Source organism: Cucumis sativus, chromosome 6, assembly GCF_000004075.3.
Source record: "Cucumis sativus cultivar 9930 chromosome 6, Cucumber_9930_V3, whole genome shotgun sequence".
NCBI classification, from domain to species: Eukaryota; Viridiplantae; Streptophyta; class Magnoliopsida; order Cucurbitales; family Cucurbitaceae; genus Cucumis; species Cucumis sativus.
The window spans coordinates 7,936,491-7,954,972 of NC_026660.2; the positions used below are offsets into that span (position 1 = coordinate 7,936,491).

General features: G+C 31.8%; 1 protein-coding gene across 9 annotated transcripts; it reads left to right on the forward strand.

Annotated features, from left to right (window-relative positions):
- Positions 1 to 8,136: 8,136 nt before the first annotated feature.
- On the forward strand, positions 8,137 to 15,294 carry CAX6 (vacuolar cation/proton exchanger 5-like). 9 transcript variants are annotated; one of them, XM_031886488.1, is made up of 14 exons: positions 8,137 to 8,501; positions 8,686 to 8,763; positions 9,076 to 9,121; positions 9,306 to 9,569; positions 9,662 to 9,729; positions 10,280 to 10,308; positions 10,526 to 10,722; positions 10,827 to 11,039; positions 11,917 to 12,045; positions 12,196 to 12,312; positions 12,384 to 12,437; positions 12,549 to 12,665; positions 13,323 to 13,419; positions 13,534 to 13,663. In XM_031886488.1, exons 1-14 carry the CDS (start codon positions 8,482 to 8,484, stop codon positions 13,587 to 13,589), a joined length of 1,485 nt encoding a protein of 494 aa, XP_031742348.1. In that variant the 5' UTR covers positions 8,137 to 8,481; the 3' UTR covers positions 13,590 to 13,663. The 9 variants fall into 9 exon arrangements, with proteins under 9 accessions (XP_031742348.1, XP_031742350.1, XP_031742354.1 ...); XM_031886493.1 differs by having other exon boundaries at positions 8,144 to 8,512; positions 13,534 to 13,660; XM_031886491.1 differs by having other exon boundaries at positions 8,144 to 8,510; positions 8,937 to 9,121; positions 13,534 to 13,660.
- Positions 15,295 to 18,482: the final 3,188 nt, after the last annotated feature.

Below are 18,482 nucleotides of genomic sequence, written 5' to 3' on the forward strand. Positions count from 1 at the left end.
ATTGTACTCAATGAGGATTTAATAACTACGCAAGGATTAGAGACATAGTGAGCATCTCGCATTCAGTGACCATGACTCACCATAGTAGAGAAGTTTGCAATATGAATTTAACTTACATATATTAATCTCACGAACCCATGCATTAAATCTATAAATGGAACACACTGAATCCCTAAAACTAAATGTAAAATTCATTACCAGTGGTGTGGGGCATGACAGTTTATGTCAAAATGAACGATTGTTTTGAAAAGCCTAATAATAATCATAATAATGCTTTAAACAGTCTTGTTCACCATGGTAAACAATTGTATTACTCACGTTAAACGATCATGTTAGTTATGGTAAGTGATCGTGTTGGTTGTGGTTAGTGATCATGTAGTTCAACTTAAATGATCGTGAAAAACTTCAAGATTAAAACTCAGTTTGGTGGATGGTTGGGTAATTGGTGTTAGTGGACTTGAAATTAATGGACATTGGTTATAAAAATCATGCTATGTTTGGGATAAATCTTTCCTTTTTTTTTCTCATACACGAATTTCCTTAATTTAGGAAATATAAAAAATAAAGAATCAATAAAATATTTGCACTAATTAATTGTGCATTGACACGTGGCCGGACTTAATTGGAGGATAAGTAATTCATCAAAACAAATTTGTAACCGAAAGAAAATTTGTGGAACTTTAATGCAAGCCAGACTTGCTTTGATGAGTCACTTCTAAGTTGGCATAATTTGCTAATTCGTGTGTCTTGTCATCACTGTAATATTCTATAACAAAAGCTTGGTTTGAAGACAATTTTATATCTGGCAACGATCCGAAAGTATTTATAATAATTCTATTTTTAGCAAAAATAAAATTTAATTTTTTATTCAAAGTTTAAAATTTAATTGAAATTCGAAACTAAATTTAAGCTGTAATTTTGTTTGGAAAACTATAATATTAATTTGAAGTTTAAAAAAATAACACATCACAAAGCTTTAATTTGAAAGTCATTTATCTAAAAGTTTTGAGAATATTTACAAAATTCTAATTTTAGCAAAATTAAAAGCAAATTCAAATCGTGAAATTTATTAAGGATTCAAATTCAAACATGTTGAGATGTTATCAAAATTTTCAAAATGAAAATTAAATAGATTATATTTAGCAGTTCTAAAAGTAAATCTATATAACTCCAAAGTAAAAGTTTCATTAAATGTTTTAAAGGAAATCTTCAACGAACATTCATTTAGATTTTAGAGAGGAAAGGAAAAAAAAATCGAAACCATTTAATAAAAATTTGTTGTATAAAAAATTATAATACATATTGAGTACCTCCCATGATTAAAATAAATAAAATCAGATATAAGGTGGAACTAAAACAAAAATTGAAAAAAAAATGATAAGTTTTTTTAAGAAATTATAAAATCTACGTTATTGGAAAGCCAACAAAATTAGGTGAAATTAATAATGAAAGATAAAAGAAATAATAATGATAATAATAACAACATCAATGACCAAGTTCGAGTATATAGCTCAAACGGTCTGTAGTGTATGCATAAGGTTGGGCACCTTATTTTGGGGACACTATTGATTCGACCCACTTTGTAGTTAGTACTAATGATGTGACATTGAATCGTTCATGTAAAGACATTGAAGTGGAGGCATCCTATGTAAAGAGTTTACATAAGATTGAAACTATGAAATAGTCACTTTTAAGTTATAACACCATTGACTTTATAAAACTGACTATTTTGATTATTGGTGATTTAGGTAACTTAATTTTAACTCTGAGCTAATTATGAACTTTTGTTCACACGAAATTTTTATTTTTAGATCTGCATAGGTGAGAACAGCTCAACAGCGCTGTCCAAATAAGTCTTTCCTTTCAAGGGTAAGACTGGGTGAATGACTAAGAACATAAGGTGCAAGACAAAATTAATTCACTCCTACCTGTTTTAGGGTTAATAGATAGGTTGTATCCTTAAAGATTAAATTCAAGTCTTGAACAAGGGACCCACCCTCTCATTGGTCTGAAAGGGATTCGGTTTATAGGTTGAATCTTAAACCAATTATTCAATGGTGGATTAGTGAGACTTAAGGAGCAAGATGTAATCTTGGGGGTAAAATTGTATTTTGACCCAGCCAAGATTACGAACAACCTGTGAAGGATTAATACTAATCATGGTTATATCAGATGGACACAAATATATACCTATAGAGAGAAAAATGCAACTATAAGACTTTAGTGGAATGACTCATTAGTTAACGAATGTTGATTAGCTCGGTATAAAAGGGTTTAACCAGACACCTAGTCCATTAAGTTCTAGTAATGGTTAGTGGAATGTTAGGTGTTGATATTTGGTCAAATAATTACACACAATTTTGCATGTAATTAGATTATTTAAAGCATTTTTTTCAAATATTGAAAGTTTTTTTTGCAAATTTGGTTTTTTTTTTTTTTTTTTTACAAAAATTTATACCAATTTCATTTTTCTCTTTGAAGTCTTAACCTAATTTCCACCTCCAAATTCCATCTCTCTCTCAATTTTCTTCATCTTATGGTTCCCACAACCTGGTTCTAGGTTTGGAAACTAGCGGGTAAACTTTAGTGGTGGTCCCAGCTTCGAGTTTGTGAGGAGATTACGAGGATCATAAAATCTTCAAATGTATGTATTCTTTTACTCTAATTCAGTTTAATTAGAGTAGTTTTTAATTATGTTAATCTCTAAATTGTTTAGATGCATCTAGGGTAAAATTTGATTCGTTATTCCACTGCACATGTCTCGTTTTCCATCGATAATAATAAAGATAAAATGTAACAAAATCCAAAATCATTTACGGCCTGTGTAACAATTTATTAAAGTTGATCAAACCACCATTGTTTTTTCATAAATTCTATATTTTCCTTTGTGTGAGCAATTAAAATATATGACCATTTAAATTAAAAGCTTTTCGCCCATGTGTGTGGTCGATTAATTGTGGGGTATTTTTGTTAATTCACGTTCTGTATTTGAGGGTCTTTTCCTTTTTCAAAATTGTTCTATAAGTTGTAAATATTTTTTAATTTTTCTATTTTTTATATAAAAAACCTTTTATTATTGTTGTAACTATTTTTACTAATGTTGTTGTATTTATTACTGCTTTTATATTTGTTATTATTATGATAATTTACATGTTTTTATATTTGTTATTATTATGATAATTTACATAAATGTAACAAAACTCAAAAATATTTATGTAATTAAAGCTCATGAAGTCACCATTTGTTGTTTTTAATATTTTTCAAATTCCAGATTTGTCATTTGTTGTTTTTAATATTTTGGGACCATTCTGTTCACTTCATTTCACTTGTTTTTCTTTTTTCTTCTTCTTTACAATTTATTTTTCTCCTCTTTATATTATTAATTTCTTCATGTTATTACTTCTTCTTCTTCAAATTCTTACCTCTTCTTGTTTGTGATTTCTTCATTTTCTTTTCAAGAATTTCTTCTTTTTTCTTCATCTCTCATCTTCTCTTTTCTTCTTGGTACAAGATCTAAATGATACTAATATCTAAACGATCAGTTATCTATCCTAGATAGACAGAGATAAACCACTATCACTACAAACATTGTAGTACACGCAACAAACATCTAAATCATTTTGTCATTCACAAAAAATACTTAGCATCGACTTTCTTCTTCTCGGCTTCCGACTTCCTCTTTACATTTGACGGTTGGAGGAACCGTCCTTTTAACATTCAGAACTTTCTCCTCTTACTTCCATGAGAAAATATAGCAGTTTTCTCTCTTTAGGAAAAACTTATCTTTTCTTTTGGCTTTTCAGCCCTATTTATAGAGACATTTCACATCCAAATGTTACTTTTGTGCTTTACACATGTGGTCTTAGCATGCACCATATTAAACTACCAATCCAAACTTGACATGTTGCTAGTTCGTTAGTGACAATTTGACTTCTTCCTTGAGAGCACACCTTATCTCACTGGGAAGCCAAACTCTTAATTGTTTGACTGTGTCTATTCTCTTCCTAAAGAAGCTACAGTCGTTTCTTTTCCTACAGCAAGTTGTCATGTCACTCGACAAGACGTTTACTTCCTCGCTTCAATCTCTAAGGTACCGATACGTCTCTCGGTATCCTAGTTGTTGTATCTTTTCGTTTAGACTTAGTAGTTACACGTTCATATGGTGCAATTCTAATATAGGTAATACATCACGATTTATCCAATAAGTCATGGGTCATGATCATAGCATGCAAGAAGCTCACTATGTACTCTTTATCGCGTAATACCAAAGTCCTTGTCGAGTACAATTTTTTCTATTGCTTGCCCAAGTGCAAGCGAAACGGTAGGTTTACCTGGATGATCCAGGGTCGAACATAGAGAATTGACTTAAGACATTAGTTCTATGAATTATTTATCATTTAGGCGGTATAAAATAAATAATTAAATGAAGCATAAAAGAATCAGAACCAAGATTAAAACTACTTATGTACGCCTAGAGAATCTGTAAAGGGGAATAAATGGATGCGAGATGGAATTGCAGACTAACTTGTATGCGAGAAAAAAGTCAATGAAGTTGTACGCATTATTAGGCACAAATAAATATGAAAGTTATCTTGCAAAGTAGAGTTTGTTTCCAAAGTACTCCTCTTTGTGCATGTTAGCCTTATCTTTGCTACTTGCCCTCTTGAGTAATTGACGATATACATTGGCCAAGCAATAAACATAGCTCAACTAATGCGACAAGAATTATAAGTTAAACTTCTTATCAACAACTTATCACAAACCTAACTACTAATAACACATTGACGAGAGAGAAGTCAAGAAATGATGGATTAAAAAGGTATAAACATGTAATATATATAAAGAATGTAGGCCTTAGGCCATTGTACAATATGAACAACATATATTACAAAGAAGTATAAAAATGGAGAAAAAAATAATAAAAAGTATTACAAGTTAGGGGACAACGGGAGTGTGGATTCTTCCCTACTTAGGAGCCAAGCTCTCACTTTTACAATTGATCGAAGAAAAAGAAATCGTCTAGAGACGGCAAAAAAACTATTCCTTTCTGCTACTCTCTAGGGATTGACCTATTTAAGCCTTTGGCACATACAGACGTTCAGTTGGCCCATCGAGGCTTCTCTCTCTTGGTGAGAATGAGGTATTTTTTATAGGCAACTTTTGGTAGAAAATTTTTGTTCTTCTAAAATTGTTAGCGCCGACTTCGACCCTATAAAGTCACATCACTTCAACTACCATTTTGTTTTCTAGTGTTTGTTAAATTTTGGAAAGTAAGAAAAGTAGATAAGAATTGAAAATTATGTGGATATCAGTTCTCATACCGAATGAAATTGTATAAGAAAACTTAAAATAATTGATTAGAAGAAAATGTTAGTTTTTTTTAATTAAATCTAGGTGGTCGATCTCAACAAAATAAACTTAAGAAAATCTAGTTTAAGGAACAGTGAAAAAATGTGTTCGTTGAAAAGTGAAACTTAAAAACGATTATTTATGACAATTTTTTAAAATTTATAACACAAGATAGTATATCTTAGTAATATGATGCATTTTCTAAAAAACAAAGAAAAATGAATAATAATAAACAAGAAAAATTTTCAAAAATAGAAAAATGAACAAAATATTTATCCTTCGTAGAAAAATCAATTGCAATGATTTATGTCTTTTAGCGATTTTTTTTCTTTCTATAGAGCGTAAATAGTTTGTCAATATTTCTATTAGAAAATTGTATCAAATGACAAAAAAAAAAAAAGAAAAAAAAAAGAAGAAGCTCATAGTACCTCCTTTTTTTTGCATATTGCAAACATATGACAAGTATTTGAATATATTAGAGAATTATGAGAGAGCTATCAAATGACTAATTCACTTCTAAATTTGTTATTTTTGTAATTTAGAAAATGTAGTCACATGAGCTTTATTATCATACTTTTTTTTTTTGCTATTTTTGTAAACGTCTCATTTCTATTTTTGAGAAAATCCTAATAAATAATAAAAATAGAAATTTTCATAAATATAACAAAACACCCAAATATTGATGGTGTGTAACAAAATAAAAAAACCCATGAAACCGACTAATTTTTTAAATATTCCAAGTTTGTCATTCCTTTCCATCTTTTTCTTCTGCAATTTTTATTTTCTTTCCATCGTTTTTTTCTCCTTCTTCTTCTATAAATTATTTTCAAATTACTATTTGGTTCAAGATCGTATACCAAATATAAGAGATTTGTTTTTTCAAACGTTGTTCAAAATCGTGTGCTAAATATAAAATATTGTAAAAAAAAAACGTCTAAATATTGGGTAACCAAATCTAAACGAACGTGTGTCCCAAAAATAGTGAAATCTAAATCATCGTATAGAAAGAATCTTAAAAAAAAACCATTTAGTTTTAGGTAGTCAAATCTAAACGATCGTCTACCAAATCTAAACAAAACAATCTTGAAAAAAGATCGTTTTGATTTGGATAACCAAATTTAAACTATCAAATCTAAATGGCCGTGTATACCAAAACTAAACGATCATACACCAAACATGGTTTCAATTTGAATAGCCAAATTTAAACTATTAAATCTAAACGATAGTTTGTCAAATATATCACACGCGTGTCAATTAATTTTTGGTATTTTTGTATTGTAGGCATGTGAATTTTTTTGTTGCTGAAATTATTCTTCCGTGCAAATATTTTGTCACTTTTTTATATTTTTAAAAAGCCCTCTAATAAGAATGCTCATTCTCTTAAAAGGTTCAATCATTGGAATCAGAATATAGATGCTGAATAAGAAATTTTGAGACCAATCACAAATTGTCACATCATTTATTAAGTTAATGAGGAAAAGTACAAATAATTAAATTGACATGTGCCCCAAATTAAAGAATTGAAAAACATAAATTGATCATTCTAATAATGTCACATGTTTTCATCTTAATCATTGGATTAAGTTAATCATTTTGGTTCAATTAAATATTATTTACTTGGATTAATACAATTAAGCCCAAAAATAAGTTTAATTGAGCTCAAATACTAAATATAGCCTAGATCCATGTTGTTGAGCCTATGGATCTTGTCCATAGACCAACTAGGCTCAAGCCCATAAAGTCCACCAGTGAACTCTATAAATAGAGGAGTTCTCCACACATTTGAAGAGGTTGGAAATTTTTTACTTTAGAAGGTTCAGAGAGATAAATAGTCGACCATTCTCGAAAATTAAAACTCATTTGAAGATACAAACTTTCTTAAACTCATTTGAAGATACAAACTTTCTTCCAAGGCTTCAACTTCAAGAACATCACGTGTTCCGCTTCTCCAAATCAAGCATAGACGTTCAACAAAGCTCTGCTTCTCCAAATCAAGCGTAAACATCCAGTTGAGAGAGAATCAAATGATCAAATTCTAGAGATTGAACGCATCACATCAAATCAACAAAAATACAACATCAACTCAAATTCAAATCCACGAATTAAATTTCTCCGAAAATCTCGTGTGAACAATAGGATATAAAAATTATTTTAAAGAAAAAATCATATTTTTATATAATAAATCTATAAATTTTAATTAATCAAAGTAATCGATTAAAAATAATTGACATATACTCCAAATCCAAATCAGTGGGGAAAGTTATTGCTTAGATTTGCAACCAATGTAGTAAAAGTTTAATAATTACGAGTGTGTATGATATATGTTGTGTAGTAATTAATTTAAATCTATGGAAATGGTAACTCCAAACTAGGACTACCTTTATATATGCTGTCCTCAAAACGAGAAAACAGTGCCTTAAAAGTGGAAAATTTTCTCTTAAATTTTATGGTAAAATATATACCAAAAAGAAAAGAAAAAAAAATCTCAATCTGATTGAAGTTATTGTGGAAAATATGTTTTCTTTTAACATAAAAAATAAAAAATGTGATGGTAGATGTTGTGTAAGTATAAAAAAGCATAATTGAATTTTACAGTTGAACTGTGAAGTCAATTTAGGAGTTGTAAATAATGATACATATAGTTTATTAAATTAAGAGGAATAACTAAAACTTAACCTAAGGTTGTAGCTTATTTTTTCTGCTATCTAACCTAAAATCTAATACTAAGAAATGATGGAAGAACGTGGGTTCCATTCAAAGGGAGATTTGTGTGTATGATCTGTGAAAGAGAATTTCAAATTTCAAAGTGTAATGTAAAATGGGAAAGTCAGTTGTTCCGGTGGGAGTGGGGCTGTTGCCTGTTATTGCTGCTCAACCAAAGTCTTCTGCGATTGAAACGGACGAAAGCCAACAGAAAGTGACAACTTTTCTGACTCTTTAACCTTAGATATTTATTCATCTCTAAAATTAAAATAATAAATAAAAAAACCCCATTTCCCAATTACCAAAATTTCCAAAACCATCTGTTTTTCTCTTTCATTTTCTTTGCTTTAATGGCGTTTCTATGTCAAATTTTAGAAACCCATTTTTCTCTTCCCACGAAATAGGAATAAAAATAGCGACAATGGTGGGATGCGTTGCGATGTGGCCGTGTAAGGAACGTGTGTGTTTTTCAACCTTCATTATTTCTTTTATTTTTTTTATTTTTTTTTCTATCAATCATCAATTCATAACCAACATATTCAACTTTCCTCCACCGTCCCTCTTTCGATTATGAAACCAGAATATCTCGAGCATTGACCCAATCTTCTCTCTCTTTCTTTTACATTTTGCAAGAAATTTTGCCTTGTTTTCTTCAATTTATTCAACTCTTTCAAGATTGAGGAACCATTGTTTCAACCCATCTCTCCAAAGGTCTGTTCTGTTTCTCTTTTTGGGATTGTGTGTTTTTTTTTTTCCTTTCGAGATTTGTTAAGATTTCAATGCCATTGATGTTTCTGTTGAGAAAATGTATGTGGGTCACCATGATTTTGCAATTCCTTTTGCTTAAGAAATACCCTTCTGAATTTGAGTTCATGGCTGAGCAGATATGAATTGACAGTGATTTGAAAAAAAAAAAAAAAAACAACTTACTGTGGGAAGAAATTTGTTGCGCTGTATTCTCATGTCTGGTGATGGAAATTTGGCTGCCGTTGTGCCCTAACGTTATTTCATGGATGGATTTAGGAGTAACGACAACAAACAAGGCGTTGAAAGGCATTCCCGCACCGAGGTCTTTGTTCCTTTTCCCTTGGTTTTTCCTATTTGTTTGTCTACTTCTAATGGAAAATCATCCTTCAGCCTTCTTGTTTAGGCCCTTAAATGTTGTTTTCAAGGGGTGCTTTTTTAATGATTTCTTTTCTTTTCTACTTTTTTGGTTTTAATTATTAAATGAAGATGTTGGTTTGGTGTAACAGATGGGGTCGTTAGGCGAGAAAACTATACTGGAATTTGAAGATGAGAGCCTTGTTAGTCCAGTATCATTAACTAGAAAGAACTTTTCGATTGAGGGATCTATCCATAGTTCTTCATTGGGTGGTGGTTCGCAGAAACTTAGTTGCAGTAACATGAAGAACAGGGTATTTGGCAGCATTAAGATTGTCGTCTTCTCGGCTAAAATAAACCTTCTGATGCCTTTTGGCCCTCTAGCAATAATAGTCAGCACCTTGTCTGGTCACCATGTGAGTTTATCTTTCCACACATTTGTATCAATTCAACTGGGGTTGTTTTCTTATACCATTTTGGATCCATTGCTTATATATGTGCATTTCAGGGTTGGGTCTTCCTCTTAAGCTTGTTGGGGATCATACCTCTTGCTGAGCGTTTGGGCTATGCAACTGAGTAATGTTTCTTCAATTTTAGATACTTGTTCTAGTTATGAATTTTTAGAATTCTTTGCTTTTGAATTTGGATGGTATGGTTTGGACTTTGGAATCAATAGTTTTTTGGACTCTCGAATCTGATTTCATGTCCTAAATAGAGCGTAATACTATTTGAGAATCCTCTTAGTTGTTGGCACTTTTTTAAATACTCAAAACATGGCTGGTTTATAAGTTGTAGGTCATATCTTTCTTTCCACCTCATTCTTTTTTAAAGAGCCTCTATGCTTTACAAACACTTGGTTGGGTACGATTTGCTAACCAATGGTGCATCCGTGCAACCAACTGTCTATTAGATTTAACTAGTCAGTGATCCAACAACTGGTTTGGTATATCGAAGTTTTATAATGATCAACTATGTAACAATTAATCCCCCCAATTCTTTACCAAGTAAAATTAGAATGATCTTTTCATTTTTGGGTTATTGGATATTCAAATAACATGAACCTGTATCACTTTTTCCTTTTAAGTTGTAGATGTCTTATATAACATTTGGTCTCTCTTTGATGCAGACAACTGGCATGCTATACTGGAGCCACAGGTAATACAATTTGAAGTTGGATTTTAATTTATGTATGGAGTAGGAATCATCTTTTTATAGCTCCTTACTTTGAGACATATTGGCTAAGAAGAATGCTGTTGTGCTGGCTTCATTGGCAAAGTCTTTTTGTAATTACCCTGGAGAGAAGTTTCCTCTTGTAATGTTTTATTTCTACTTCTCCAATATAACATGAGTACTTCCATTTTTAATCTTGCAGTTGGAGGTCTTCTGAATGCTACTTTTGGAAATGCCACAGAATTGATAATATCAATATATGCATTGCGAAGAGGAATGATACGTGTTGTTCAACAGTCATTATTAGGTTCAATTTTGTCTAATATGTTATTAGTACTTGGATGTGCATTCTTTGCTGGTGGAATTGTGGTTTCTAAGAGAGAGCAGGTCTTTAGTAAGGTTTGTTTTTACAAAGATAGGAGTCTTCTTGGATACTGATTACTTGTTATTCTGTGCTTGATTTCTCAAGTATGCTTATCAGTATGATGTTTTCTTATTTTTAGGCAGCTGCTACCGTGAATTCTGGATTGCTGTTAATGGCGGTAATGGGCCTTCTATTTCCTGCTGTCCTTCGTTCCACACACACAGAGTTGCACTCTGGAAAGTCAGAGCTGGCTCTTTCAAGATTTAGTAGCGGCATTATGTTGGTGGCATATGCTGCCTATCTTGTTTTTCAGTTGAAAAGTGATAAGAACTTATATCTCCCGGTTGATGAGGTTGATAGTTCTGCCTTCATACTTGTTCTCAACACCATAAAGTATCTTACATTCTATTTAATAGTCTTTTTATGCAAACGCCATTACATAATTGTTATAACACCTGAACTCTTAATGACATAATCTGTGTTGAAAGTCTGTAAATAAGGTTTAATAGCCATTTGTTCGTAGCATTTTACTGAAGGTTTATTTTGCCACATGCTTTGTTTTGTGGGATATAGATGGCCTTAACGATGTGAATTTTGCTAGATATTATAGTTTTCTGTTTCATATAGGATTTGAGAATCCTTTTAATTAACATACTTATTTTGGAAATTTTTTCTTGAAACTTCCTTACCCTCTCAGTTCCTAGTCTGTTGGAGTTCTTCCATTAATGGGTTGCCATGGTACAGTTATATCTTGTGTTCTCCTCTTTCGTTTCTCTTGCTTCCTAAGTACCCAAGATAGAGTTAGTCAATCAGGGATGATGCAAAGATAAACCTTGAATTAATTTTCTTCTCATGTTGGCTGTTCTATTTCTCCTTGTCTACAACATGGGAGGAGGTTGCCAAAGTCTTTCTTCTGCTGTTTATACAAGATGTTTCTATCTTTGCTTGTTGACATGCCCTATGCACGTGGAGAGTATTGATGCTGAGAAACTTAAAACAAAGTTTTGTAGACATTTTTCAGAAACAACTTTTACCATGAATGAACTTTTTATATAAGCAACTTTTGTTTCTGGAAATGTTACTGTGGCTGAATATTTACTACTCAATATATTGTTTATTGTTGGATGTATAATATAATCCATCCATACATGATTTATTTCAACTGTTTTTTACCATTTTTTTAAGAAACTATTTTTAGTGGTTTGATAAGAATAATTGCCATAAAATAGGTGGATAATGAAGGGAGTTCTGATGATGAAGAAGCTCCTGAGATTTCTATGTGGGAATCAATTGTTTGGCTGTCTATATTGACCATATGGATCTCCGTCCTCTCCGAATACTTGGTTAATGCAATCGAGGTATTGTTGACTTGTTAATACATCCTATTACGAATCTTCTTTTTACTCTGGGTTGTGGCTTATTTCTTTTTTTCCTTCACTGTGGAAGATAGTATTCATATTAATGCAACAGTCTGTAAAATTATATGGTATATCTAATGACAATTTCAGGGGGCGTCGGTTGCAATGAACATACCTGTAGCATTCATCAGTGTTATTCTGTTACCTATTGTTGGGAATGCTGCAGAGCATGCAGGTGCCATCATGTTTGCCATGAAAGATAAGCTTGTAAGTGCTTGCCTTTTTATGTGTCTAACAAAAGTGACTTGTGAGGTCCTCTCTAACCATGTGTTGTATAGGACATTTCTTTGGGTGTCGCGATAGGATCATCGACACAGATATCTATGTTTGGGGTGAGTTCCACACAAGATATTGATTATAGTTTCCTCAATAAATTATGGTATATTGGTATGTTTGGGTTGTGGTCCATAGCCTATTGCTCATTAACTTTTATATTACTGCAGATTCCCTTTTGTGTGGTCATTGGTTGGATCATGGGATGTCCTATGGACTTGAATTTTCAACTTTTTGAAACCGCCACGCTTTTCATCACGGTCATCGTCGTGGCCTTCATGTTGCAGGTTAACTACTTAGCCTTCTCTTATTTTGTTTAAGGTGTTTATATAGTTTATTTTAAGACGAAACAATTTCACCAATCCAATGAAACATCTAAGGATGTCCATAGTTACAAAAGGGCCCATATTATAGGGACTACAAATGATGTTTCTAATTTGCAGTGAGGAAGAAAACATCATCTTTTTAAAGCAGGTATATCTTTACAAAAAAACAAAAACAAAAAGAAAGAAAACAAAACATTAAGGAAGACAGAATTGTTGATGTCGTCAGTAGACTTGGTTTTTTTGTGATAGATTCTTGCATTTCTTTTATCCCATATCTTCCACAAAAATGCATTATTAATGCAAACCGACAGTCGCTTTTCAGTGTCTTTGAATGTCAGATCGATGAATATCAAACGAAGCCAACTCTGAGTGTCTTTAGGGAGAATCACAGACCAATAGTTAGGATCCTTGGAATAGTTTTGATTTTGCAGCCATCATTTAAACCCAAATTCAAATGGTCAACAGCCCCCTTCCCTTTTCCATTTTGCACACGAACCCCTGCGTAGGCTACACTTATCCTTCTTGAGTTGAAAGATCACCAATGATATCTGTAGTACTCTTGAACTAATTATGATTTTGAAACATTTTTTTAACGGAACTTTAACATTGAACCTGCAGGATGGAACTTCAAATTACCTCAAAGGACTAATGCTTATTCTCTGCTACCTGATAGTAGCTGCAAGTTTCTTTGTACATATTGATCCAGCATCAGTTGGTAAGTTTTCACTCCTCTGGCATGTCGTGTCCTATACTTTTAAAATATGTTGTGCTGTTGTATCCGTGTCGCGTTGTGTCTCTATCTTGTATTTGTATTTGTGCTTCTTAGCAGTTCTCTTGCTACAAATGGGAAACTGGAAACAGAATGGAAGTCATTCGATCAACTAGAGAACTGACAGTCTAACCATGAAAATCAAAACTTTTATGTAGGAGACAAGACCCGAAAACCTGGTGTATGAAAGGCAAGGGATGACTCAAGGTAGTGAATCTGCCTGCACTAGTACTCTCCAAAAGATGGGATCGACCAAAGCTCGAGGTTCACTCCATTGCTGTATAGTTCTGAATTCATTTCAGAAATCATTTTTCCATGTTTCGTGACAACCAATGGCAATAGATGTTTCCTTGATTCTTCTAGTCATTGGGGCTGATCTTGTTTTATCATTGAAAGCTTTGGCAAATACTCAGAATTTAGCAACTAGGAATGCTAGATATATATATATAAAAAAAAAAAAGTATTACCGTATTGATTTATTATTCATAGGGTAATTTGTTGTTTTACCTTTTTGTTTCCTTTAATTTGAATATTCATGGGTTCCATTCAGTTGAAAGTAGTGGAAGGTATGATAAAACGAGAGTTAGAATGTGACAGAATATTTTGAAGTTGATGATGTTAATGTTACAATTATTTTGTTTTTGATAGGGAGGCAAATGTTCATTCCATAGGGGGAAAATGGCATATGGTGGTAGCTAGTCAATTCTTTTGTATTTCATAATCATTGTGAAGTTACTTTGGTTTTGGTGTGGTTGTGGGTAGATGTGGTTCTAATTCAGGTAATTAATTATTGATTAAGAAGGATGTTTCATCGACTTGTTTCCTTTGCTATATGGGATGGGAGGATGTAGGATTTACTTGATTAGAAAAGTATTTTTATGATGCATTTGAAATGAAATAGGTCTGGAGAATTCTCATTAAAATTAGTTCCAACTAAGAACAAAAATAAATGCGAGGTACGACTTGTATCATGGGGTCCAAGAAATTAAGCACTCGAACTCTTTCCTCTGGATGAACACCTCCCTCAGTTCTCATTATCAATGCATTATTCCATATTTATGCTCTGATTTTCTTCTATTAAAAAACTTTTGATAAATAATGTCAATTGGTTTTACTAATTTTGAAAAGTTATTTATTATGATTTCATAAATATTTTTTTTTAATTTTTTATTAAAAAAAACATAAACAATTATACTATTTAACTATCTGATCAGTAACATTGCAATATAAATAACTCCTCTAGATATATCTCACTTGAGCTGTTGTCATAAAGCTCGTAGATTGAAAATATAATTCATTGATCGTTATTAATAAAGTGTTATTATTGTAATTTTAAAAAATGTTATTGATTATATTATTAGTTGTTTTAATAACCAAAATCCAATAAATTAATATTCTAAGTTGTTTGATGAGAATTGAATATTATGTAGAGACATACAATGATCATTGTTCGAGATCAGCTTAAAGGGTCCATAGTAAACATAAGGTTGGGTACCTTATCCTGGTAACACTATGAATACAACTCACTTTGTATTTGATGCAAATGCAATGATCTAACGTGTTGGTGTAAGTGATATGCGAGTGAGGGTATCCTATGCAATGATTTTGCATAAGACCGGACCACGAAATAGTAACCATTAGATGTAACTCCATTAACTAGTTTGGTTTTCTATTAAATTATGATGACCTAGGTAACTTAGTCATAATTCTGTGTGTATTATGAACTTCTGTTTGTCAGAAATTGTCCTTTGATTTGTACGAGTGAGAGTGATCAGATCGTCGACTCAAAATGCTTATCATTTTGGGGACAAGACCGAGTGAGCAGCTAGGAACAAAATTACACAAGATGAAATTCACTCTTTCCCGACTTTAAGGTAAGTAGATAAATGTTCCCTTAAATGGTGTCTACGGGACTTGAACAAAGGGTCTACCCTCTCTAAGGCACAAGAGAGATTTTTGTTTATTGGTTGGATCATAAACATGTTGTTCATTAGAGGAGCACTTGTAATTATGGACTAGAGGTAACCTAGAAGTAAGAAGATAATTTGACCCAACTGGTGTTACAAACACTCGTGAACGACTAACTTACTGTTATTGGTCTATATCGGTGGACATAGAAATATATCTACAATGAGAATAGTTCAGATGTGAGTCTTTAGTGAAGTGTACACACAATTAATGAATATTAATTAATGTGGTTAATGAGTTTAGCCAATTAATCTCATATCATTGTACCTTCTAATCTATAGGTTCATTAGGCCTCCTTCCTAGCTCGTAAAGGGTAATAAGATTTATTTATATTGGTTGTAATTTGAAATGTTTAAATTTACTTTGAGAATTAGTATAATTTACGGTGATACATTATAATATAAAGTTTAATCAAACTTTATTATATAAATTTAATTTTGGATATGATTCAAAATTAACTTATGAGAGATAAAATGTTTGAATGAGTTCAAATATTAATTTAATGTGAATTGAATTCATATTAAAATTATTGGTTATGAGAGAAATTTATATTTGATTATGATGCAAATTTAATTTAAGTTAAATATAAGATATTTAATTTAACTATTAATTAATTGGAGAATTAATTAATAGTTTAGTTTTAGGGGAATTTTAAAAAATAGTAGATTTTACAAAATATTTACGACCTATAGCAAATTCTATCACTGATAGTAATTGATATGCTATAATGATAGAAAAAAATATCAATCCAAAATTTTGCTATGCCTTGTAAATATTTTAATTTATTTTGCTATTTTTAAAAATGCCCCTTAGTTTTATTTAATTACATTTGATTTAATTAAATTAATAAGATATTGGAGAGATATTTATTAAATAAGATTTAAATGAAATATTAATTAAATATGATTTAATTAATTAGTTGATTTGAAATTTCTATTAATTTAATATTTTAAAATTAATAGAATCTCATAACTCTCCTCTACTCCCTTTCCTACCCATGAAGGAAATAGAGTTATAAATATACACAAGAAAAACAACTTTTCTTGAATCAATCAATTGAACTAATGATTTTGCTTTTATACAAAATAGTTTCTCTATAAATCATTTCTCATTCCAATTGGTTTCCACAAACCAATCTCATCCTAGAGGATAGAAAGGTCTGCGACAGATGGTGTCCCCAATTTGGTGGATTATAGATTCAGAGACGTTGACAAGAGTAAGTTTTTTGTATCTTTTAATTTAAAAGTATGCTTAGTTTTTTATTTAGAACTTTGATTCTAAATATTGACAATGTACTAGTATTTTGGGATTCTCAAATTAAATTGAAGAATGGTTCTGTAAAAACTTCCGCTACCAAGGGCTTTTATCCCTTCATGAGCATGCTTTAGACATATGGAACCTGAAAGGTGACCATATGTGATGCATAGTAACTTTGAGAGAGATATGCCTTCATTGTAAGCATGATTGGGTGAGTTGTATCACATCAAGGCCACCGTATTACTTCATTGCGTGATAATGCATACACATTCATTCCTACAGTTTTTTTATACACGTCAGTTGGTATTTACCATTCCACTTTTTCATTCCATTTTTATAGACTCTCGATGTTCTGTTTTGTAGTTTAGCGTATTCTTACATTTTTTATTCTTTAATTCTTTTATATTGCTTAAATGATAAGTAATCCTTAGAACTAATGTCTGGAATCAATTTTTTGTATTCGACTCTAGATCGCCTAGGTAAACCTACTGTTTTGCTTGCACATGGTCAAGCAGTAGGAAAACTTGTGCTCTACAAGGACTTGGTAGTTGTACAATAAAGAGGTACATAGTGAGTATCTCCTATACAGTGATCATGACCTATGACTTGTCACATATAAGTAATTATAGAACAAACAACTAAGTTTTCCAACATCATAAACGAAATAACAACTACCTCACACAAAACACATACAACCAAAGTTCTTATCAACCTCGAGATCATCTTTTGAAAGATTGAAGATTTGGAAGATTAAACTTTCCTTGAATTCCAAAAGATTGAACCTCAAATAAACTTGCAACCACAACTTTTTGAAGATCGAAGATCAAAAAGTTCTAAGCCTTAATTTGTATTTGAGAGAAAACATCAAAAGAGTAAATATTAGAGATTGTATCCATAGCACCATATAAATTAATATACAAAGTTCAATTCCACGAATTACATTTCTTGATAAATCTCTTGTGAACAGTCTTATTAATCAATTGTTGATTTGTGCTATGAGTGAGCAATGATATTGTGCTTCCTTGATGTGTTCGTGTGGTTGTGTTTGTAATGTGGCTTAATCTATCACACTATGTTGGACAAAATCCCAAGAAACTCACATGACATTGGCGAGAGCGAATCCCAGGTTTAAGCAAGGGGTGAATTCTTAGGTTGGGGTGAGTTGTGATGAAATTCTGAGGTAGAGTCTGGTGAAAGTCCCAAGAAAACTCACATGATGCTGGTTGAGAGTAACTCCCAAATTTTAACGGAGGGAAGAATCCCAATTCTTTGAGCCAAGTTTGTTGTGAGATGATTCCAACGTATGGAGTTGTAGCGCTTGCTATGGAAACCTTGAAAAGTATGATGATGAGACTCTGGTGGAATGTAACTCTCAAGTCTAAGAATGTGAATGTGATGAAACATTATTGGTATTCTAGGTAACTTGCTTGACACTAGCGAGAGCGAATCCCAGGTCTAAGCGAGGGAAGATTTCCAGGCCTCAAATATGCTTGTTGCGATATAACTTTAGTGTATGGCGTTGTAGTGCACGTCGTGTGGTTGTTGAACTATTGTGGTTGCGTGTTGTATGTTAACTGTTCATTACGATGAACCTATTATGTTATAGCTTGATGTTTATTGATTTGTGGATCTTACGTGATTTTTCAAAAGGTTTTCTTGAAACTCGTCATTCACTAAGTTTGTTTGACTTATGCTTTAAGTGTTTTCCCTTTCCAGGTTGTCAGGTGTTCATACCATGTGAATTAGGTTGGTTCTGGGAGGTGTAGCCAAGTTAAGGAGATAAG